Here is a 25535-nt window from a genome sequence, read left to right on the forward strand (position 1 = left end):
TTCTAGGTGGCACTTAGCTCTGTTGACTGGCTGGCTGGATGGATGGTTAAACGCCAACAACGAGTTTTGTTAAACAATGATTGCCGTGCTTTTTTTCTTCTTCTTCGTCTTCGATCGTTTGTCGGTTGATTGTGTTGTTAAACTTAAAGGTATGAATGATGTTTTTCCTCTTGAAACAAATATTTTTTTCGTGCGAGTGTCTGTGTGTTCGTGATTGCTTTATGGCATTTTATTCCTCCGGTGTGCGCGCACCGCGATCACTTTGTGCCAGTAAAGTGATTGTAATTAAAATGCGCAACACGCTTGCGCCTTTAGATCATTCCATGTGTACAAATTTTCATAAGCGATATAAATAAGGGGGGCTACAAACTCAACTATAGCTGTATTGTTCATTTTTTTTTTTCAACTTTTTTTTTTTGAGAACAGAACAAAAAACGCTCCTCTATTCTGAATTACTTTGGAGATCTATGCACAAAACATTGTATGGAAGTGTGCGTGTGTGTGTGTCTAGCATTTGGATATGCTTTGAATAAAAGTAAATCGCACAACGTTTTGTGTGGGCTTAAGTTTTGAAAATTTTATTCATGGCACATCTTTGTTGGGGAGTTTTATTCTTCTTTCAAATCTTAGGTTAGGTTTATGATGACACAATTTCTTTGAGGGGGTATAAAACACTACACCTTAATTCAGATGTCAAGCCTAGTTTCAACGAACATATGTGGGGTTGTGTTTATGGTGTCTAATATGACTTAACACCCTACGACTTGAAATTAGAAATTTTTAACCAAAATTAAGAAAATCCATTAAAATATAAAAATATGATTCATATTTTTAAATTACATAATTCTTATAAAGTTGTACTAATTTTTTATCTTTTCTTTTTCTCGTTTTAGGTAAGTGTTGAAATCAATTTAATACTCACCACAGTGTAAGTAATGTAAAAATTTATGCATTTTTGGAAATTTGCTCACCGGTCGTGATTTGCTGAAATAATTTCAAATAAATCACAAAAGTGACTTGACTTGATTTGGAGAACCATCTTCGAAAACGGTTACATTTTTAATGAAAATTATTTCGAAAAACAAAAAATACCCAAATAACCGGATAGGTCCGTAAGTTCTTACAATATTTAACCGAGTAAGTTCGGACGAACACGAACTGGAACGCTTTTCGTTTCTAAAAATGTTATATACTGCCCAGACCCGCTTCAATCCCTCCCGGCCGCTCTCTACTCATATTAAGAATCTTGGATTTAACTACCGAAAGACCACATTGCTGGGTTAACACCTCTAGCAGAACTACTTACATGGGGTCTTTTAGCTTTAGATTTAATTGTCTCGAAATACCGATTGGAAAATAGAGATCAACTCCGTTTTTGATCCATCTTATATGGTTCCAATAACTCTAAATTGGAATAAAGATCTTGGCTTCTTTGAGGTCGAGTATCGGTGAGAGGTGCCAGATCGTCTCCAAAATGTGACACGACTCACACATTTACCTCCCGGAGCCTAAAATCGTTCATTTTTGCGTTTATTTCTAGCTAAGAGAATCAATAGTCCCGAAAATCTGCAACATGGTTATTTTTTAAGTTAGATGGACGTAAGAGTTGCCGACTTTTTTTGGTGAAATGACACAATGGGGATGTACCGATTCTTCAAAAGATCTTCAATCTCACTTTCCAAAATATTACATCCGGACCTGGATCCCAACGGCCGAGATTTTCGTTTTGCATTTTAACATTCCTGAATTTAATGAAACATGATTTGAGTGCGAATAGCTCCACGAACTGTAGACAAACACCATTACCACACCCACTTACCTATATCAGATTCATGACCTTTAAAATGGCTTTAAAGGAAATGTAACAGACTTAAGACCCTCTTATGTTTTTTCCTTCTGCTTAGATGACCAAACTTTGAGAATGTGATATTCCAACATTCCACTCATGCCTCGTTAGGTTAAAGATCTAAGGCGATCTGAAGTTGATTATCGGTTAGATGTATTCACTGATCTCCAGATCACACATCTTCATTCTCGAGCCTTACAGAGCTGCAAAGCATTCATCTAAAATATACCAGAATGGTATTTAAAGCAGTCTTAGGAGGGGTGTAAATGACGGTTGTGATGAAGATCGATCGATTAGGCGCCTACTTTAAACCTATACATTTCTTGCTGAAGGTTGAGTACAGCTGAATATTTCCGTTCAATTAAATTCGTTAAAAAAATTTTCCTGCGAATTTCTGTTTCGACATTAAAACATTCAAAGTTTGAATGTACCAGGAATATTCAAATTTTGAGTGTTTTAAAGATCTAAGCCATATTTTCCCAAAATGCCGAAAAATGTCGTTTTATAAAAAAAGTCCATTGGTTCCCATTGATATTGGAATTTTGAAACTGGATGGACTACAATTTAGCAAATATATTCAACATTTTTAGGACTACCACAAAAACTCGGTCGAATTCGCCGAAAGAGTAAAACCAGCTCGAATTCGAGCGGTATTACTCTTGCGAGCGAAAAAAAAAGAAATCGCGTGCACTCAATTTTTTTTTGCCGTAACAAGCAAAACATCGTTTCCTCTCATTCTCATTTTTAAAGTGAACTCTCATTCGTTTATAAACATTTCGACTCCTTCTCTTATTTGACCCTTCTCAAGGGTGACGTAAAAAAAATATTTGAGAGTAATCTCCATCTAAAACTCGCACTTTTCGTGCACTCTCACTCCCGAGAGCTCTGGAACTTACATTTCAATATCCTACCAAAAATACCCATTACATATCCGATTATTAACGACTTGTTAAAATAATATTCTACTTACCCGATATGAAATATATATTTTTGCCACATGTTATATATTTTTTTCACGTTTCTAATTAAATTAACCCTAAAAAGCCAAGCCTTTGCTATTCCAAACTATAGTTAAGTGATCATCACTCACTCCTTGGTAATGGGGGTCTGGGAGCTGTAGGATATACACACGCCGGTGTTTTAACTTCCTAATCTTTGCTATTTTCTCTCTCTCTTTCTTTGGTGCTGTCAAAATTGCTGCGACGCCAGAAAAAGTGGTGACGTTTATTCGGATGATATCTTATCGCGAAGCTTAACAAATTTACATACTTTTAGTTAAAAAAACCTCAAAAACACTTTTTGTTGTTCACCTTTGTTTATTATTGTTTTTATTTCATTTCTTCGAAGCGATTGGATTTGTTGCAAATTATCGAAATTCTATTTAATCGAAATTCATAGAATTCGGCTTAATTTATTGCAATCTGAAAGCTTCAAAAGTATTGACATAGGTTCATGTTTGGATAGTTGTTTATAAGGCAATATACAGGGTGAGATAAAAAACTACAACAAAATCAAACGCCATAAGTTTACATTTTTTTTTAAATTTTATTGAATGAAAGCAAACAATGTCGGAAACCAAATAATTTGCAATTTGGGTTTCAAATTTCAGAATAAGTTTAGATTTGTTCAAATTGGTCAGCTTTGGCACGAATTATGGCTTTCAAACGTCCAATACAACCATCACACGCTGCCCGAATGTTGCTCTGCGGTGAAGCGCTTACTTAAGGTGATGATTTTAGTGCCAACCTTGCTTTCCAAAATACTCCAGACACAATAGTCCAACGGATTTGTATCTGGAGATTTAGGGGGACATTGGTATCTGGAGATTTTGGGGACCATTCTTGTGTGGCGCGTGCTGAGCCCTGTTGGAATGTCCAAGATCTGCGGCCAAAATGTTTGCGTGCCCAAGGTTTTAATACACCCTCCAGAATATTTTCGCGATAATATTCGGCATTTATCCTGATGCCACGGTCGATTAATACTAGCGGAGAGCGACAATCAGCTGTTATTGCGGCCCACTCCATCACCATGGCCAGCGCTTGAGTTCTGGTGGCCAACCGAAGGTGCAAATTTTCAGCTGACCTCTTTGGCAAGTAAACACGATCATTTTGCTTGTTTACAAACTGCTGGACAACGGATTTTTTCTCATCGGAGAAAACCAAATTCGACAGTTCACCACTTTCGGCCAAGCGAAGCATCTCTTTAGCTCTTTTGGGTCTATTTTCTTTCTGTTGCGGTGTAAGTTCTTGCACCTTTAGGAGCCATTTTTCGGTCACTGTGACGTGGGTTTCGTTCAAGTCACTTCTTTACTTTTCGAACCATTTCTGCTGATGTTTCTGTTTTCTTCCGTCCACTTCGGGCTACACTACCAGTGTAGATGGTACGAGACACAAAAGATTTATTCACATTTAAATGCTGGAGTGCTCTAACGATAGCCACTTGTGGTTTTCCCACCAAATATAAAGAAATCACACTATCACGCTTGAATTCCATCAAAAGTAAGTTTTTCTCTGGAAAATTCTCACCAAAATGCTTTTGTACGCTTGTAAACAATATAATGAGCTGTCACTGGAATAATTTTAACAGCTGTCTGACGAGTGGCTTAGAAATTACAGTAGTCTGAAGTTGGTTGCAGTTTTTTCATCTCACCCTTTATAATGGAAATTAATTTATTTTTTTTTATAAAAAACAGCAATAATGGCATTAAGCCTACCTATTTTGCAACAACAAAACACAATGGTGTCCCGAACAAACATGTCAACTCTGTTCTATTAATAAATTATTTAAAAACAATTTTTCATAAGATACGATCATGAAAAATCTCTTCTCAGAATGTTTAATACCACCTCGTATTAGAGGGCGGAAATTTTTCATTAGAAAACCTGAATGATTTACAATCACTTGCCGCCCCCTCAAAAATTAATTATACATTACAACTTAGCAAATCAATAGTCTGGTTAATTAAGAATTCCATTGAATATTATAAAATTCATCCCTAGATCGTTGGCTCTGCTACAATTTTCGAGATCCAATTAATTCCGCTTTAATCGGCTATAGGTATAAGTATCTCTCGTCACATTTGTTAAACACATAACTATATAGCGAATTATTCTAAATAGGCCCCGTAAACATGACATATTCTAGATTTTCCCATTTGTGCTTAGAAGTCGCAAAATAGCCGACCAACCTGCCCTGCCTGCCTGCCAACCTGGTATGCTGATTGACAGCCGGCAGTAGCAAGCAAACACAGGGCAACAATATATAAATACAAAGATCATTTCCTTAAATAAATCCCACACATAATAACATTTCAACAACAACAATAAAAAAACGCAAATCTATAACGATCGTGTGTCGTGCGTGTGTGTGTTTGTGCCTCTGTGTGTCTCGCTGTTTCATTCACTTCATTTGCCTGCTCGCTTGCTGATCGCATACTCGACAGAATAATGATCAATTAAATATTTAAACTGTTTCTGAGCCATCGTTGTTGCTATTGCCTTACCCACGTTGGCCATTGGCTGGCGGAGGGCTCAGCTTAAAGGGGGGTCTACCAGCTTCGTTGGATTGGATAGCTGTCAATTGATCGACCGACCAACCGGCCATATGAGGTAGTATCTGTGTTTTTGTTGGATGGCTTTTGCATAACAAAAGCTTTAGAAAAATCTCAAAACAACAACAAATCTTAGGCAGATGGGGTTATCGAACGTTTGATATAATCATGTGTTGGTTTTTTTTTTGTTTGTCTATGTTTTCTTCTTTCTTTCTCTCTATTTTTACCTCTTCTAAGCGGCAGCGGAATATATTTTTGACAAGTTTTAAGTTTGTTTCTGTTTGTTTGCTTGTTTTTGTTGTGTTTAGAAATGAGATATAGTTTGGGAGGGGGAAGCAACGACATCCAATCTTCTTTACTAGGGGGGAAACACGTTTACTTCGATGGCATAACAAAATTAATAATAATAACAATTTTTAATAAAAGAAGAAGATATATTTTTGGCACCGAACATATGCCGCTACATAAAATTGGTCCTGTGGAAAAAATTATAGATTTATTTAATAATAGACCTTCAATATATGAATATTCTAAGTCATCAGAAAGCTTAAATGTCTAAAGTTGAATGACATTAGTTGGGAAATGGTGTAAATCCCATTGTCATACCCACCTCGAGAGGCATCGTTACATTCACTGAACCAATGCGACTTAGAAGTTAAAGGGTTACACAGCCTTAAAGCTAGTGGGAGTTTTTAATGTTCCTCGATCAAATAACGGTGTTTAATGCTATGTTTCTTAGGACGAAACGCTCTTCATAACATACTGGGTGAGATAAAAAAAAACTGCAACAAAGTCAAACGCCAAAATTTTTACATTTTTTTGTTTTTAAATTTATTGTATGAAAGCAAAAAATGTCGGAATTAGCATCAAATTTTAGAAGAAGTTTAGATTTGTTCAAATTGGTCACCTTTGGCACGAATTGTGGCCTTCAAAGGGCTAATGAAACCGTCGCACGCTGCCCGAATGTTGCTCCGCGTCATATTGGCGAAGCGCTTGCTTGAGGTGATCGACACTTTGGTATTTTTAGTGCCAACCTTGAAAAACCAAAATACTCCAACGGATTGGTATCCGAAAATTCTGGTGGCCATTGTGCGCTGGAAATGAAGCGAGGAACCTCATTTTGTAAACATTTTTGTTCTGTTGGAATGTCCAAGGTCTGCAGACAAAAAGTTTGCGTGCCCAAGCCTTTAATACACCCTCCAGAATATTTTCGCGATAATATTCCGCATTTATTCTGATGCCACGGTCGATTAATACGAGCAGAGAGCGACCATCGGTTGTTATGGCGGCCCACACCATCACCATGGCCGGCGTTTGAGTTCTGGTGACCAACCGATGGGGCACATATTCAGCTGATCTCTTTGACAAGTAAAAACGATAATTTTGTTTGTTTACAAACTGCTGGAGAACGAATGTTTTCTCATCGGAGAAAACCAAATTCGACAGTTCACCACTTTCGGCCAAGCGAAGCAACTCTGTAGCTCTTTTGAGTCTATATTCTTTCTATTGCGGTGCAAGTTCTTGCAATTTTTGGAATTTCAATGGCTTTACCGATTGGAATATTGCGGTATGTTCAGCTCACGAGCCATTTTTCGGCCACTGTGACGCGGGTTTTGATCAAGTAGCTTCTTTAATTTTCGAACCATTTCTGCTGATGTTGCTGTTGTTCCGTCCACTTCCTTGACGTCGGGCTACGCTACCAGTATCACGGTAACGAGCGATGGTACGAGTCACAAACGGTTTGTTCAAGGTTTATTCACATTTAAATGCTGGAGTGCTTTAACGATAGTCGCTTGTGGTTTTTCAGTCAAATATAAAGAAATCACACTATCACGCTTGAATTCCATCACGATTAACTTTTTTCTGGGAAATTCACACCAAAATGCTTTTGCACGCTTGTAAACAATATAATGAACTATCACTGTAATAATTTTAACAGCTGTCGGACGAATGGCTGCAACCAATTTCTGGTTGCAGTCTGAAATTGGTTGCAGTTTTTTCATCTCACCCTGTAGAAATATAAAAAACTGTAAGGTAAAAACAAACAAATTTAGCTTCCGCTTAAAAACGAGGAAAACGTGCTCATTTCTATTCGAGCGACATCGAAAATTGAATTTCTTCGATTTATTTTCTGCTCCCATGAGAGCTCCCGCTCTATTTCGAGTGATTTTCACTCTTTGTTTAAATTCGAAAAAAATTCATGAGAGCTTCAAATCCTTTAATACTCCAAATCTAGAAAAATGTTCGTCGTTGTTTATTCATCGGGTGATTTTTTTCAACAACATTCTTCAATATTATCATAAAAGTTCAGGTTTGATAATTACAATAAATGGGTATGCGACCACAAAACATAACTTCTTCATAACCCTAACAAAATATGCCGAGTAATCGAACATCATTTAAAGAATAATTACTCTCGGTTCTGTTCATAGCCTCCAGTTTGGCTCTTTTACCGCAGCCGTCACCAGGGGCCAGGCAGCTACACACGGTAATTTCGATGTCTGTCAGTCACGCATGTGTGTAGGCTAAAATTTATTCAGAATTTCTTCTGTTTTTTTTTTTTTTTTTTTTTTTTGTAATTTTCCTCTTATTTATTTCCTCAAGCCATAAAACTAGAAGAGATCATCAATTAAATAAGAAAGCTCTAAATGCTTTTAACCATTTTTGGCTGGCAGATAGATGGCAGCGACTTTCATAGCCAAGACCAGATACATTTACAGGTGCTTTAATTATCAAAATTTTGCTTCCTCGGGGGCTGATTCTAACGAAAAAAGAAAGAAATGACAAGATGGGGAATGGGGGATGCCGAAGTGTAAATGGGGAGAACATCATTATTGGTCATTAATTAGATTTTGAATTCAAAATAAACAGAAAAAAAATAACAACAAAATCAAAATACCTATCATAGTTTGCCAAAAGGCAGCGATCAGCGGCAGCAGCCACAGCCGCCGCAGCATTTAAACAAATTCGATGTTTGGCTTTACCGTTTTTTTTATACCCGGAATTTGTGTAAAAACCAATTGTTGTTGCTACTCTTTTGCCGGCAATCTTTGGCTAGCCGGCGGTGGCGTCGTCGTTGATGATTAATGCCAAATTGAAGAATTGATTTTCTAGTTTTGGAAGACGAAAAAATTACCGCGTGCTCGTTTTCAGATTCTTGTTTTTTTTCTTGCTGTTTTTGTCTAGCTCTGCGTCCCGCCAGCAACCAGGCAATCAAACGATCCATCCATCTGTTCGGTCGTTGACTCTTTTTGTTGTGTTTTTTTTTTTTTCTGTTGTTTTTGAGAATCGCAAGCTTCTTGTATTTAATGCTTATTTAATGAATATTTGATATCAAATCATGTTCCGATATTATGTTATAGCCGATACTTGGCGCGTCAGACAGAGGAATAGAACCTCGCAACACAACACACGCTTCCACGCCACCAGCCAACCAATGTTCCGCCATAGTCGCCGTCGTACATTTACTTACAACTCTTGTCCACTTTTCTTTTGCTCATATCCCCGTCTGAGGTGTAGAATAACTTGTACTCATTTGTATGTATGTAAAGATAGATATATAATATATATTGTTGGGTACGATCGACATGTGATTAATATGTATGTAGGGGTTTACATATTTAGCTGGTTTGTTTAATTGTGTCGGAATTTATTGTTTTTTTCGGGTTTTTATTGCTATGGGAAAAGTTTAAATAACAAAAAGAGAGGGCGACAGTTGCCTTTGTAACGGAAATTTTCTGATACCAGAAGGCAAGCTATTAATTTGAATATTTGGAAATTACGCCAACTCAGCCGAAAAGGGTTCGAATCAAGAGATGTCATTCAAAGTCATTTGTTAAAAGAAGTGGAGTTCCAGACGAAAATTTTCGTTAAAGCCTATTTTGAGATTTCTAATGTTTTAGTCACAATACGCCACCGAATCAGACGTCAATGACATTTGTCATTTCGGACTCTCACTACTATTCGCAAAACTCTTTAGTAAAACTTTTCGATTTGAAAGGATCCTGATCCTATGGCTTATAAATAATAAAATTACAGTATGCAACAAAAAAATGAAAAAAAAAAAAACAGATAAATTGGGACGGGTCGAAATTTTGAATACCCTCGACCGTTTGGAAAGTACGTGCAGAATGTTTAAACATTCCGTTGAAAAAAAATGCTTTTGAAATGATTAAAATACCAAATGTCTGGTGGACAGTTTTTATAGGATTCCCTTGAATTGAAACCACCAAGAATAGGTCCTAAGTCGGGCGGGGCCGATTATACAGGGTGAGATAAAAAAACGGCAACAAAGTCAAACGCCATAGTTTCTACATTTTTTTCTTAATTTTATTGAATAAAAGCAAAAAATGTCGGAAATAGGATCAAATTTCAGAATAAGTTTAGATTTGTTCGAATTGGTCACCTTTGGAACGAATTATGGCCAATGAAACCGCCACACGCTGCCCTAATGTTGCTCTGCGGTATTTTGGCCTATTCTCGGGGAAGCGCTTGCATGAGATAATCGACACTTTGGTTTATTTTTGGGTCATTGTGCGCTGGAAATGAAGCGAGGAACCTCATTTTGTAACCATTCTTGGGTGGCGGTTGCTGAGTGCGATGGTGCTGAGTCGTGTTTGAATGTCCAAGGTCTGGGCCAAAATGTTTGCGTGCCCAAGGCTTTAATACACTCTCCAGAATATTTTCGCGATAATATTCGGCATTTTTTCTGATGCCACGGTCGATTAATACGATCGGAGAGCGACCATCGGCTGTTATGGCGGCCCACACAATCACCATGGCCGGCGCTTGAGTTCTGGTGGCCAACCGAAGCTGACCTCTTTGGCAAGTTAACACGATCATTTTGTTTGTTTACAAACTGCTGGACAACTAATGTTTTCTCATCGGAGAAAACTAAATTCGGCAGTTCACCACTTTCGGCCAAGCGAAACAACTCTTTAGCTCCTTTGAGTCAACTTTCTCTCTGTTGCGGTGTAAGTTCTTGCACTTTTTTGAATTTCAATGGCTTTACCCCGAGCTCATTTTTCAATATTTGCCGAATGGAATATTGCGATATTTTCAGCTCACGAGCCTTTTATACGAAAACGTGAACCGATATATCTCATTTTCAATAACAACCACCCTAGACACAATCCAAATTGTATACTCTCCATTGCAATGTGGAGGGTATAAAAATCTGCCATGAAAGTTATATAAGCGAATTAACGTAGAGTTTCTTTTGCACAATCAATGCCTTATAGACTAAACTTTGCGCATCGCTATATAAGCAAACTAAGATCAAAGCATATTAGTTGCTAATTCTATTATAAACCTACACTGGATCTCTAGTCGTAATTGTTTTAGGTATGTTGAGAGACAACAAAAGATTTAAATATTTAGAGAACATATAATTTCCGTTTTAAACCCTTTTTAAAAAAAAATCACAAGCATCGCCCGATGAACAAGCAAACAGGTGGTCATTTTTTTCCAAACTTATTTCCATATAATTTAATTAACAAGTCCACCATAAAAGCTCACCAAGTTATGATATTAGCTGCACTGGAGGATAACTAAAATCCGGTTGACGAACTTCATTCGCCAAGAATAACTTGAATCTCAAATATTTGTCGGAATGAAAAGGTTTCACAGAAATTGTATTTCATCAAGAGCTGTGATTGAATTTTAGGGGATGGTTTTATGCAGAACAACAAAAAAATCGGCATATTTTATTACCCTGCCGTAAAAAATCACAATGACAAAGACGATGCAAACCTTTGTTCTCCCAGCTGATGATCATGGATGCATGGATGGATTGTCCATCATTGTTTTAAATATCAAATTTCTTACAAATAATATCCTCAATGCCTTCCTAAGCCATTGCCAGCCAGGCGGGGGTCATTAAGCAAAATCGATTGGCATAGCCGATAACCACTGGCCCATGACAGACTCTCTCCCTCTCTCTCTCCACACTTCTAAGCAAAAATAACTGACACATGAAGACTCCCAGTGATGTCATATTTCGCATTGCTGCTGCGATGCTATTCTCCTCCACCTCCTCCATGATGTCATTCATATTCATATGGGGAATAATTGACTTTTGAGACCCTTTCTTATAAAAAAAAATAAAAATAAAACAAAAATTGAAAACGATCGTTCACAAATTGCTCAAAGCTATTTGTTTGGTGATCGGGCGAGAGTGCCCGACTCACACTCATTCTCGTTCATAGCTTCTTAGAGTGTCAAGGAAATTCATGCTATCAATTTCTGTGGCCCCAAACGTCAAGTATTCCACTGCCGCAACAAAGGGTAAAAGTCACTCAAGTATGGCTTAATTTTAATTAACCTCTGCATTCCGCTTCTTCGTGGCTTGGTGGACAACGTGTGTTGTGCCATTTAACAAAAATCCCCAAGCAGAGCCACCACCATAAATCCCTTTTATATCCCATTGAGTGGTCAAACTGATCGACCGCTGTAAGAACAAGTTTACGATCACCACCACTACCACCGACCACACTTTCATATGGTTCCAGATGATTGGTGGTGTGCCTCTTGTTTTGTTGCCGTTTTCATTTTTGGTCTACTGGGGAGAGATTGGTAATTTAATAGAGAGGAAGCCGTAAGAATGTCTTGTTGCGCATACCAGTTGATAATGGCCATTTGATCGTCGGAACATGCGTTGTGTGGTTGTGTAGTGATGGGAGGGATAATACCCAACGAACGGACGATTATTTTGTTCGGAACGAGGTATCAACTTAAAGTTGAACTCAAACTTTGATGTGTATGCAACAAAGTGTGAGAACTTTGCCTTAAACTATGGTGCATCATTATCGTCATTAACCGAACATTCAACACATACCGATTGCTTGTTGGTATGTGTGTTAAGCGACAACTTTCCGATCATCAAATATTTGCTTTTATTCGGTTGTTCTGATCCAATTAATGGGCAAACAATTTTTGATTAATTTGTATTGAGGAGTAAATGACGTAGTCTTAGGTAGATTTATGCCAATGTGCTATAAAATACTTAGTCGTTATGCTCTTCAGTGCGGAGTAAATGACTTTAAGGATCATTATTTCCTATTTTTTCTCGGGAGTGGATCTAGTTTGGAGACGGATTGCTCGAAGAGTCATAGTTTTTACATAGTTTATGACCTACTCTTCACGGCCAATGAAACCGTCACCCGCTGCCGAATGTTGCTCTGCAGTATTTTGGCCCATTCCCGGCGAAGAGCTTGCTTGAGGTGATCGACTCTTTGGCATTTTTTATTGTCAACCTTGCTTTCCAAAAAATACTCCAGACACAACAGTCCAACGGTTTGGTATCCGGAAATTTTGGTGGCCATTGTGCGCTGGAAATGGAGCGAGGAACCTTTTTTTGTAACCATTCTTGGGTGGCGCGCTGCTGAGTACGATGGTGCTGAGTCCTGTTCTAATGTCCAAGGTCTGCGGCCCCCAGAATATTTTCGCGTAATATTCGGCATTTATTCTGATGCCACGGTCGATTAATACGAGCGGAGAGCGACCATCGGCTGTTATTGCGGGCCACACCATCACCATGGCCGGCGCTAAAAACGATCATTTAGTTTGTTTAAAAACTGCTGGACAACGAATGTTTTCTCATCGGAGAGAACCACATTCGGCGCTTCACCACTTTCGGCCAAGCGAAGCAACACTTTAGCTCTTTTGAGTCATTTTTTTTGTTGCGGTGTAAGTTTTTTGCACTTTTTGGAACTTCAATGGCTTTACCCCGAGCTCATTTTTCAATATTTGTCGAATGGCATATTGCGATGTGAGCTGATCACGAGCCATTTTTTGGCCACTGCGACGCGGGTTGCGATCAAGTCGCTTTTTTATTTTTCGAACCATTTCTGCTGATGTTACTGTTTTCTTCCGCCGTTGCTGTTTTATCACGGTAACGAGCGATGGTACTAGACCCAAAAAATTCATTCACATTTAAATACTGGAGTGATCTAACGATAGCAACTTGTGGATTTTCAGCCAAATATAAAGAAATCACACTATCACGCTTGAGTTCCATCACTAATAACCTTTTCTCTGGAAAATTCTCACCAAAATGCTTTTGTACGCTCGTAAACAATATAATGAACTGTCACTGGAATAATTTCAACAGCTGTCGGACGAATGGCTTAGAAATGACAGCAGTCTGAAGTTGGTTGCAGTTTTTTCATCTCACCCTGTATATCTTTAGGTCGCCCTCCTTAGTAACTGTATTGGTAATTCCGAACAGCTTTAATTATCATTTGACCACTTGTTGGATAGGTAAGCTTTTTTTCATTTGCTTTCAAATGATACCTATATGGTCTATATCGGGTAAGTGGATCCGGGTGTAGCCTGGGTCATGAACCCGGACTTTCGGGTCAAAAAATCTGTGGTCTTGGGTCCGTCCTCCAGGAAAAAAAATAGTTTTACGGAATCAGGGTAAAAATAGCTACCTCCAGAAAAAATCAAAGAGTATTTCTTAACTAAAGTTATTCTCATTTATGATATACCTATGAGAAGCACACTATGTCCTACAGGGGTCTAACATTCCGAATTTCTTCCATATAACTATAGGTCAACGTGCTCTTTTAGAAAGTTAATTCCCCCTTCAAACTCACCTTTTTAACCCCAAAAGTGCCTCCCCTTTTCGTATCGTTATACCCTAATAAACGAACATAAACAAATCAATTGCTTATCATGTGTGGAATCTTTCTACATTTCTTTCGTTCGATTATTCTCCCCTTTTTTCATTTTCTACGCATCATTTAAGCAAAACAACCTGTATTACTAAGATTTTTTCTCAATAATTCAGCAGCCATGTATGTGTGTGTGCGTGTGTGTGAAGATAGGTATTTGCTTGCCCCAGTATTGATGTATTTCACAAAAAATGAAACGGACGTTGAAGTGAGCTGAGCTTTGTGTGCTCTTGTGCGGTTTGTCTGTTTGTGTGGTGTACTCGAACAATGTGTGTACAATTTCAGCTTTCTTTTTATTTTAATGCGATCTCGTCTCCCTCCTTTTGGGCTTGGATAAATTCTGTTCTGTTCTTTGGCCGTTGCTTCATCGTCGGTGCTTCTTAATTTACTTTAGTTTCCGTTCAAACCGGTTCCATCCATCCGCATACCTACATGTTCCAATCAGCCAACCAACCGACCAGCCAACAATTGACCAAACACACAATCAAGAGAACCAAATCAAACTAACTGCTGTTGCCGCTGATCAGCAACACAGCCCAGTACGAAAATGAAAATTTGAACGTATCTTGTAACCCAGCAAACAATGTAGCTACCTGTTCCGACAGTATCAGAACCAATAATGATCACATTCCAACATGTGACGACTCCAAACTGGGCATTTAGCCAACCAACCAACCAGCAATCCATCTAAACAATTCATAAATTCCCTGTACCATGCACACACACACACACACATACATTCGTACTTGGAACATCCGTCCCAACTAGCTAGCAATGTGCGGTCGGTTGCTTGATGGTGCTTGCCAAGTGTTGTTTGGTCGATTAGACGGACTAACGATCCGAGTTGAGTTGATGTTTAACATCTTTTTGGAGACCCCCTCAAAGTAAACCCGAAAAATTGTCTTGTCTTCCCTGCATCCGTCCATCCATTACCGTCACACTCACTCACATCCACTTGAATAAGATGCGGCATGGTGTCGAGAGTGGTTCTTCTGCTGTTGTTGTTTTTGTTGATTTTCAATTTCCCATTTATTCCACATGTGTGTATGGACCAGCAGCCACATGTTTGTCCGTCTGTAACCTCCATCCTCTCGTATCGATGATTCTTCTCCTGGGTGTATGTGTGTGTTTGGGTTATGTATTTTTTATAAAAATACTTTTTATGAAACAAAAAAAAAAAACACTGAACTACAAAAAGTATGAGAAGAAGAAGCAGAAAAACATAAACAATATGTTGTCATAAGGCAGGCAGGCAGGCAGTCAGGCAGGCAGGCAGGCAGGCATCCATTTGTACTCCGGTTTGGTTTCCGTCTTTGCTGCTGACTGAGATCGGAGAATTATTTTTGTTGTTGGCATTGCTGTTGTGTTCCTTCCTTCGTTCGTTTTATTTATTTATGAGAGTATTTTGCTGCTGGCTTATTTGTTGTTGGTGTTTTTGTTATTGTTGCTTTGTCGGTTTTTATATGCCAAAGATCCATTGGTGATGACGGCCATGTCAAGATAACCAAGTAAACCAAATCGGAAGGAGAACAACTTTGCATAATTAAATCTTAAAATAACTGTTGTTTTGTTTATCCGAAGTCAATGACAGGATATTGCATTTTATTTTTAGTTAGCCTATGTCGGTGTAATGCATATTTTTAACCCGCGAGGGACATTTACGTTGGCAGGTTGGTAGGTATTTATTTATTTTTTTTAAATGTATTTATTGGCTACTTGAATTTGTTTCCACGGCATGTAAATAAATAAATAAATATCAGGAATTAAATAATTTTAAAAAGGAAATTTTGTTTTTGACTTGTTGATGGAAAAAATGTTGTAACCTTCCTATTATGGTACAATAAGGGGATAAAGTAGGTTCCTAAAACTACTGAAATGCAGCCCTAAGACTATGTCCGCTTTCTTCAGGAATATTTAAAAAATTCCTAATTTTTAAAATGATTTAAAAACGCCATAAATGAATTTCCTGGATTTTCTTTTCAAAATATAATTCAAACTTTTTATACCCTCCACCATACATAGTATGGAGGGTATATTAAGTTCGTCATTCCGATTGTAAGTCATCGAAATGATAATTATAGACATAACAAAAGTATAAATATTCTTGATCAGCGTAAAATTCTAAGACCATTTAGCTCTGCCCGTCCGTCCGTCGATAGTAATCACGCCAGAGTCAAAACGAATTAAGATAGAAAGCTAAAATTTTGCACAGATCAGTCTTTTGTATGCAGGCAGGTCAAGTTCGAAGATGGGCTATATCGGGCCACAATATTGTATAGCCCCCATATTACGATACACCCCGATATTCGGTATTTTGATGATTTCAGCCAAATTTTTCAATGAATTTGTCTTAAAATCCCCAAAAGCGGTTCTTTGTGAGTACATTTTCGCCTGGAAGAGATTTGTCTATAAGGGTCCACGATATCATATATCCCCTACATAACGGTTCATCTCGATATTCGGTATGTTGATGATTTTAGCCACATTTTTTAACGGAATTGTCTGAAAATCCACACAGTGTTCCTTGTGAGTACTTCATTCTCTAGAAGAGAATTGTCTACGTTACCCCTCGATATTCTGTATTTTGATGATTTTAGCCACATTTCTCAACGGAATCGCCTGAAAATCCACAAAAGGAGTTATTTGTGAGTACATTACCCCCTGGAAGAAAATTGCCTATATAGGTCAACGATACCAAATATATCCCCTATGTAACGGTTTCTCCCGATATTCGGTATTTTGATGATTTTAGCAACATTTTCCAACGGAATTGTCTGAAAGGAGTTCCTTGTATCGTATAGCCCCCATTTAACGCTACCCCCGATATTCGGAATTTTTATGATTTCAGCTAAATTTTTAATGGAATTGTCTTAAAATCCACACAAGGGGTTTCTTCTGAGTACTTTAGCCCCGAGAAGAGAATTGCCTGTATAGGTCCACGTACATAGCACATTTTACTGATACAATGATCTAGATCAAAGCTTTTTTGGAATCATATTTAAAACGAAATTTTTGGATAGATGTAACCGTAGTTATACTGTCAGATATCACCTTGAATTATTCGTGGGTGGATCAACATTTCTCACAGATTAACGAATTTAACAAACTGTCCTCTGGATAATCATTTTAGAGCCTTAGTAGGTACATATTTATAAACATACACATGGGTATTATTGATCAGCAGACGCCGAATTTTATGCGATCCCTTCTTATTGTATCCTCCACCCTAGTATGGAGGGTATATTATATTAAGCCATTCCATGTGCAAATTCTCGACCGACAAATTGCTTATATTTTTGATCAACATAACATTCTATGACGATTTAGCCATGTCCGCCCATTTGTGGATATTACTCTAGCTTACGACCAGATGGTAGAAAAAATTTTCTCATTTGTATTTTAGGTTCATTGAGTTTTTGGTATTAAAAATGGGACATATCGGTTCTTTATTTATTATAGACCCCCCATATGGTATTCTTTGGATGAATTTAGACAAATTTGTCAATGGAATTTTAATACAGTTGGTGTTTTGAGTTCGCAATAGGTCCCGCCTTCTGTGGCAGGTAATTGTCTATACTGGTTCATGTTTTTGTATGGCCCCTAGCCTATACTAATCATAAAGGTATGATAATTCGGTTGTTAACATTTGCGCTGTTAGAGCTCAAAATTATTACAATTCCTTATTGCATCAAATACATGGATGCTTTTTAATTTTTGCATCGAGTACGGGTTATTTTCACTACTGAGCATCGAGTATAAAATACACCATATACCTATTTAGTCAATTTAGACTATATTTCCCCTAGACTTTCTTAGGGATATATGGTAGGAAATAAAGAGGTGAATAAAAATGGTCATTAAAATCAATCGCTTAGCTTTTGTTCTAATAGGCAATGAGCTTATCTTAAAAGTGGGTAGTTTATTACAAGAATCACATAAATAAAATCAATCTAAAATAATTACACTGTCATTAATTAATTTATTGCCAAGATTCGAAATAAAAATTTTACGTAACACACAAACTTGTTTCATTTTTGGGATAGGTTTTCCCCGAAAACAATAACCAACTCATTTTTTCAATAATTGTTTTTCAATCGTTCAGTGTGTCATCATCTCATGGCAGTCGTCGGTGGTGACACAGATGCAGCTGTTCAATAAATATTGTTATGGATCATCTGAAAACCAATCCCCCTCCCAAAAGAAAAAGAAACACCAACAACCTGTGTAATGTAAAGACCTCCAATTCTCATTTCCTTTCGAACGATACAAAACTATCACAGATTCGTGAGAAAAACCGTTGGAGAGCAAGTGTTGGTAATTTCCTCGAATTGATTTTCTTCTACAAAAACACGACTTCAAAATCTAGCCGAATAATTGATTGGGTTGGGGTCTATCGCCGTCGTATAACGTAACATACCAACCAATGAACCGGAGTGATTGACTGGTTGGGTTTCCTTTTTCACGAAGAAAAACAACAACAACACAAGCACACATGCACGCAACCGAAGTCTTCAAAGGGAGGGGTTGGATTTTCGTTTGGTATTCATTATCTCATTTCTTTTATTGTTAGGTTTTTTTTTTTCTAAAATGAAATCACAAAAAAAGAATCTGAAATGACAGGTTTCTTCTGTTCGCCCCTCTTCTAAATTAAATATTTTTACCTGCTTCAGTCACGTCGACGTCATCATCACAATCATCAGCAGCAGCAGCGGCGGCAACAGCCACAAGCACGGCTTGAAGAGCAGTCTTAATGATGGTTTGTTTTGTTTTCTTTTCGTTTATTCTCAATTGTTTCCTTTGAACAACTCTCCCTCTCTCTGCAGCTCTTTGCAATTTGACAAGGTGTATTTGTTGAGCACCGCTCTCTCTTTTACTCTCTATGCGTTGTATTGAGTCGTGTTTGAAATATAAGCCCCATCAACATCTCCAATTTCTACTTCTTACAACAAACAAGAACAACAACAGCAGCAACACCACCAACAACTATTACAATTATCATGATCGTCATCAATACGGATCTTTTGTTTTGCTTTGGTTGTTGTTGTTGCTGTTGTAACCGTTCGTTCCGTCTTTATCTGTGGAAAATATAGGTAAGGAAGGGGACAAGTAAGTATGTCGGTGTGTCCGTCTGTCTGTTTGTATGTATCCATCCGAACATACAACAAATATGTACCTATGTTTGAATGTAAACATACATACTTGTGTGGCGTTTTTCATATTGTGTTTTTGTTGTTGTTGTTTTTGTTGCTTCTTGGTATGGCGCATTTGTAAGTGGATGGATGTGTGTATGGCGGATGACTGGGATTTAATTTCATTTTACTCGGTCACCAACGTCTTGAGCAGTTTCTTCTTCTTCTGCTGAAACATCTCCTAAAAAAGTCGTAAGAAAGGAAAACAAGTCTTATGATATTATTTTTTCGTCCTCCCTGCCGTTTAGGATATGCACTGATCAGGGATGGAAAATCTCATTTTCTTCACCAATTTAAGTCTATTGTGGATCAGTGTAGCTAGTATTCTTTCAAATGTAGCTAGTTATCGAAATTTTTTAAATTAAATAGAAAACTAGAATTTTAAGATCAATTTACGCAGGAAGTGTAAATCATTGATAATGATAGTTATAGGTGGTTTGCATGTAGCCACATAGACAAAGCCTTCCCTCTAGCCGCCTAAAATGTCTAATTTTAGGAAATTGCTCTTCATTTTTTTAATCCATTCAACAAAAAACTTTAGAAGTTGATTAAAAAAGCTTTATATACTTTACTTTTCACCAATCTTTATTTCATTATTGATAAACATTTGTTTGAAAGCTTACTTTTCGATCCGATCTGCCTCAAAACACATGCTCCGAAATTTTGCAAACGCTTCAATTTCCCATCCCTGAGACATAGTTGTTAATGTTCCTCAAATGAAGATCGGTTGAATCCAACAGAAAGTTGCTTTAAATATGGGTGTGGATGAATCGATGATGGTCTGGGTTGAGATGTGTGGTGGCATGTCTGTATTGATCACAAGCATCTTCTCTCCCTCTCACTGCTCTGCTGCACAATGTTGAAAAAACTCTTGATGATGGTTTACTAAGGAATGCGCTCACTTCCGTTTAATGTCTGTCTAGGTCCACAAGCACCAACAACAACATCAGAAGCAGCAGCATCATCAGCGTCAGCACGAAGACCAAACAACTAAAAAAAGACAACATAAACATAACCAAGCAAAAAATAAGACTTGTTCGCAGGTAGCGAAGGCAAATCTTGTGTTGTTGTTGCTGCTTGCTCGCTGTCATACGGAACAGGACAGACAAGGAAGGCACAGATGGATTTGTAAGGGAGGCCGAAACCAGTAACACTCTTTAAATTATCCATCCAATGACAACAAAAACGTATTTTAAACTCAGCCAGATTCCATAACGAACATTTAAGGCTGGTGGATATGATTTTCTTTTGTGTTGTTGTTCTTGTTGTCGATGTATTTTCTCTTGTTGTTGGTATTCTTAATGTGCATAACGACTGCGACGCTGCTGCTTCGTGTTGTTTGCTATGTAACAGAGATGGACATTTTTGGTACGTTGTGCTTAAAAATTAACCCAATTTTTGGACACCCAGCACAAAGAACAAGAGATGCTATTACCATGTTTAAAATTTAGCGAGTTCCATGTAAAACTGCAAAGATCTGAGAAATCAGTATGAAAACGTTTGCAAAAATTTTGAATATGATTTAGCACAGCAATTCAAAAATTATCAATAATCCAAAAATTCGTCTGAAGGTTATGTTAATTGTCTATGTTTTTACATCTTGAGGAGTCATAAGTTATAATGATTAAATATGAGCCGTAGCTGTATGCGGCCTTAAAGGACAATAATAAACACTAAATGCAATTTAGTTAAAAAAATGCATAAAACACGAAAAATACATTAAATCGGAATGTTGTTATATAGGGGCTGTACCAAAGGACATTTCTTTGGAAGCTGGTTTCTACTCTCTGCGAAAACTAATTACCAATTTAATTCGATTTGAACAAAAATGTGGTATAAATCGGGCGAATATACTTAAACATGAGCAAACGTCCAATATATTTTTATTAAAGTTCACAACCCAGCTATAAACCCTAATCTGCGTTTGAGAAAAATTTAAAATAATTTGAAATAACCTCATACATGTATGTGACAACCTTTCCAAAATATGGAAATCGAGTAGTTTGAATACCACCTTGAGTACAACAGATGTGGCTACATCGAATTAGAATTATACACTGATCATGAATATGTATTTGGGGTCTAAATTATCTATTTGAACTCAGATATAATTAGTAAAAAAAAAGCTGTAAATTCGGCCGGACCGATCTTTGAATTCCCCTCACCATTGGGAAAGGATTTTATAAATTTTCAAAAAAATAAAATCCGTTAAAATTTCTTTTGAAATCTTAAAAATACCGAATGTAGCCGTTATATTAGTTCGTTGTCAAATTGTATAGGTCTTGCTGTAGATACCTTAGGAATGACAAAGACAGTGTACAATTAACGTACCTCTTTCACTCTCCAAATCGTACCACACCTTTAAAATTCTAATTTTACCATCGCTGTTGCGAGAAGAAGAGGACATTAAATGTTGTGTTTCCTAGCTGTTCGTTTTGTGTCAGCACCGTCAACGCCGCCGCCAACACACCACCAGCTATATCCAGCAAACACAAACTCTACTCTAGCACCAGCAACGCCATACCGTCAACTGTCTTCCTCTCTTATTTTTGGCTTTTCTTCCTCTTCTTCAAACATTGTTTGGAGACGAAGACGACGACTACGTCGTTGCTGTGCTTGTGTTGTTGTTGTCGACAACGTCATCATCGCCGACGTCGTTCTCAGCATGTTCGTGTTGTTGGTGTGGTGGTGTTTTGTTGAATGCTCAAAATCCGTGTCTTTGCTACACTCGAATATTTAGTTCAAGTGTGTGTTCAATAAGAAGTTAAACGTTTACTGAGCAACATCGTCTGTGTCGTGTTGTCCGTGTGCTCGCCCGTGTCGTCATTATTGCGCGCACCCAACGAAGAAAAGAAAAAAAAAACGAACGAATATTTTAATTTTTTTTTCAAACATATATTTAATTTGTGATATAAACACCATCAGCCAACAACAAAAGTTCTCATTTTCCGGAATATTATTTGCCATACTCATCATCGTCGTCAACACTGTCTCATTATCACCATCAGCATCGTTGAGTCAACAACACACCAAAGCTATTTTCGAATATCAACAACATTGCCTGTGGTGCCGCAAAACAAATCTACAACAAAATATTATTAACAAAAAGGTGGATAAATAATTTGAATTAATTAATTATAAAAAAATAGAAAATTATTTTAAAAAATTATAAAAAGAAAAACAATATTGAAAATAATGTGTGTATGTATGCTTGGTGCTAAAATATTTTAAACAAAAAATTAATTAAAACAATTTGAAAAAAACATTGTGGGCTGCTGCTGAATAATTCGTAATTTCTGCTTCTTTTGGATACTACAACAATACCAACAACAAATCATAAAGAAAACCAAAATTTAAAGAAAAAAATCATTATTTGTTGATTGTTGGACGGCGGACGGATGTGATTGTTTATTTATTCGTCCGTCTTATTCTGTTTGGGTTTTGATTTGAAATTTGATTTCGATTTCCTAAAATCTTAAACATCTGTGTCGGCGGCGGCGGCGACGGCATTGCTCCTCTCGCGCGTAAACGTCTTGCACATATTCTATTTATTTATTTATGTATGTACGTTTGTTGTTGCTGTTGTTTCTTCAACAATTTGTTTTTTGTGTGTGAAAATATTTCCCTGCTTTCGAAACGGAAGTGACCGATTTTTTCGATGAAGAAAGACTCTGACGCGTTTTGTTGTGGTGTCTTTACTCGCTATTTAGATATATAGATGTAGTACGATACACGTACGTACAGACATACAAATGTTTGTATATTAATTTGAAAAAGTACAAACAATATTCAAATTTACACCCACAAAACATTTTGCCCAAATACAAAAGTAACAACGACTACAACATCACTATTTGAAATCAAAACAAATGAAAACATTTGATTTTTTTGTTGAAATGTGATCTGAAATGTATTGAAAATTGAATATTTGAAAACTAAGAAATATGAATCATAAATAAGGTTTTAAAAATTCAATGAAGAAAAATACACAAAGTGTGTTGGAAATACAGGATACAGGAAATCCAGTGAAAATAAACAATTGGAGCATGAATTAGCAAAATGATAACAAAATACCTACCCAGAATAATAAATAAATGATGTGAGAACTAGACAATAAAAAAGTGGGAAAAATCTTTGAAAATCGACAAAGCACTGATGTATAAAAATTGGAGATACAAGTTTTTCACAAGCAATAAATTTTGTATTCAAAAATATTCAATCATTAATTTTTTATCGTTTTAATTGATACTTTTCTATTTGGTAACATTTGATCCGTACCAGAGCTGCAAGATTGTAATTTTTTACTACCATAACCGATTTTTTTTTCTTTATGATATCGAAAAAATAAAAAAATATATATGCTTGCAAGTTCTGGAACAGAGCATATATGAGAAACTACATCAGTATATAATCAAGAATATATTTCATTTCATTTATTTATTTATTTATATGTTGCAATGAAAAAGCCAATAAGCCAATAATATGAACAATATTGGTATGAAACATGTACCTTTACATTAATATTTTTTACAAATAAAACAATTTTAATATATTCATTAGACAGGTCAAATTGTGGACTCTATCCTATCTAAAACTAACTTGCTAGCTTTCAAATATATATTTTTTTTTCAATATTTTCAAATCTTGTCGTCCCAAGGATTAGCACTTCAATAATTGTTAAATTTTTTCGTTAAAATGCATTTTATTTTATTAATATTTAAATACATTTAATAACACAAGTATTACATTTTTTTGAAATTGAAATATAATTCCTATTTTTTTGTTCTTTTCTCTTTTCAGCTTTAAATCTGTGACTGTCTTCCAATAAACACTCAATCAACTACGAAATCATCACCTCAATGTTATCCCTATGATACGATTGTCGAATTCTTATTCTCTTATCATTGGATTAAATTGACGTGAAATCTAGCAGCAACAACGAGGCGAACGAAAAATATTCTCCAAATTGTTACAACAAAATCAAAATGAAAATGCTTCCGGTACAGTTATCACTGAATCCGCCTTTAGGCTTATGGAGCGATATGTTGTGGCGCTGTCCTCCAGCACAGCCCAGCCAATTGGCCGAGCTTAAAACACAATTGCCACCATCACTACCGTCAGATCCACGCCTGTGGAGTCGCGAAGATGTGGCCGTATTCTTGCATTTCTGCGAACGTGAGTTCGATTTGCCCAAAGTCGATTATGATCTCTTCCAAATGAATGGCAAGGCATTGTGCCTGCTGACACGAGCTGATTTCGGACATCGGTGTCCGGGAGCTGGCGATGTCTTGCATAATGTCCTACAAATGCTGGTGATCGAATCGCATATGATGCAGTGGCATTTACCAAATAGTCCTGTCACACCAACCAGCCGTTACCCCCTTTCGCCCCACAGCCATCCACCTACCCCGACTTGGCCGCCAATAGGGGCGCCAGAAAGTGCCTTTCATCAGACCTCTCATTTAGCTCCACATCATTTCATGGCACCCAATTCGGTGACCCTCAGTCCCCCGCCTTCCGTAGATTCGCAAGCCAGTAGCCCGCCCCAAAGCCATGATCAATCACAACCACAACAGAATGGAACATCAAATTCACCCTCTTCCTCTTCCTCGTCGTCGTCTTCATCATCGTCGTCGGCACACAATGGGAACAGCAGTAGTAGCAGTAGCACAAGTAGCACGGGTAGCACTTCATCAGCTTCTGCAACAGCTACAGCAGCTGCGGCGGCAGCAGCAGCAGCGGCGTTGAGCGCCAACAATGCTTTCAGTGCCTTAAAGCATCAGCACCAGCAACAACAACAGCAGCAGCAGCAACATCATAATGCCACCAGTGCCAGTAGTCATCATTCGGATTCAGATGAAGAAAGCTATTCTGAACCACCTGCAGCCAACAGTACAATTGTGAACTTCTCCGCCCAATCGTATCAAGCGGCAGCCGCTGCTGCCGCAGCCGTGGCCCAGTATAACAACAGTCCGCCCACAACGCCCATACTCAAGGATATGCCACAAAGCCTGAAGCAACAGATCAAGAACACCTTTGTCAATTCGTGGTCTCAGCAGCAACAACAACAACAGCAGCAACAACATTTGAATTTGGAACAGCAAAAGTTACCCAATCTGGGCGGTGGTTCGGTATCAGCTCCCACCACGCCTAGCTACATGCAACCAGTGAAAAGGGAGTTCTTCCCCGACAAAACTGACAATCGTTATATGCAACCAGTAAAACGTGAATTTTTCCCAGAAAATACAGAACCCAATACAAGTAAGTTATTGCCA

At 37.5% G+C, this 25535-nt stretch overlaps 1 protein-coding gene across 3 annotated transcripts in view; it reads left to right on the forward strand.

Moving 5' to 3' along the window:
• Positions 1–25535, forward strand: part of LOC101889403 (ets DNA-binding protein pokkuri) — a 64804-nt gene that overhangs the window by 36149 nt on the left and 3120 nt on the right. For 2 of the 3 annotated variants that reach the window (XM_020035480.2, XM_059121284.1), the window contains exon 3: positions 24061–25521. In XM_020035480.2, the coding sequence (XP_019891039.1) occupies positions 24246–25521 (1276 nt within the window). In that variant the 5' untranslated portion in view covers positions 24061–24245. Of the gene's footprint in view, positions 1–21987; positions 22370–24060; positions 25522–25535 lie in introns of those variants that run through there. The other variant, XM_011292708.3, reaches the window with a different exon arrangement.

The sequence above is a fragment of the Musca domestica genome, unplaced genomic scaffold (genome assembly GCF_030504385.1).
Source record: "Musca domestica strain aabys unplaced genomic scaffold, Musca_domestica.polishedcontigs.V.1.1 19, whole genome shotgun sequence".
Lineage (NCBI taxonomy): Eukaryota > Metazoa > Arthropoda > Insecta > Diptera > Muscidae > Musca > Musca domestica.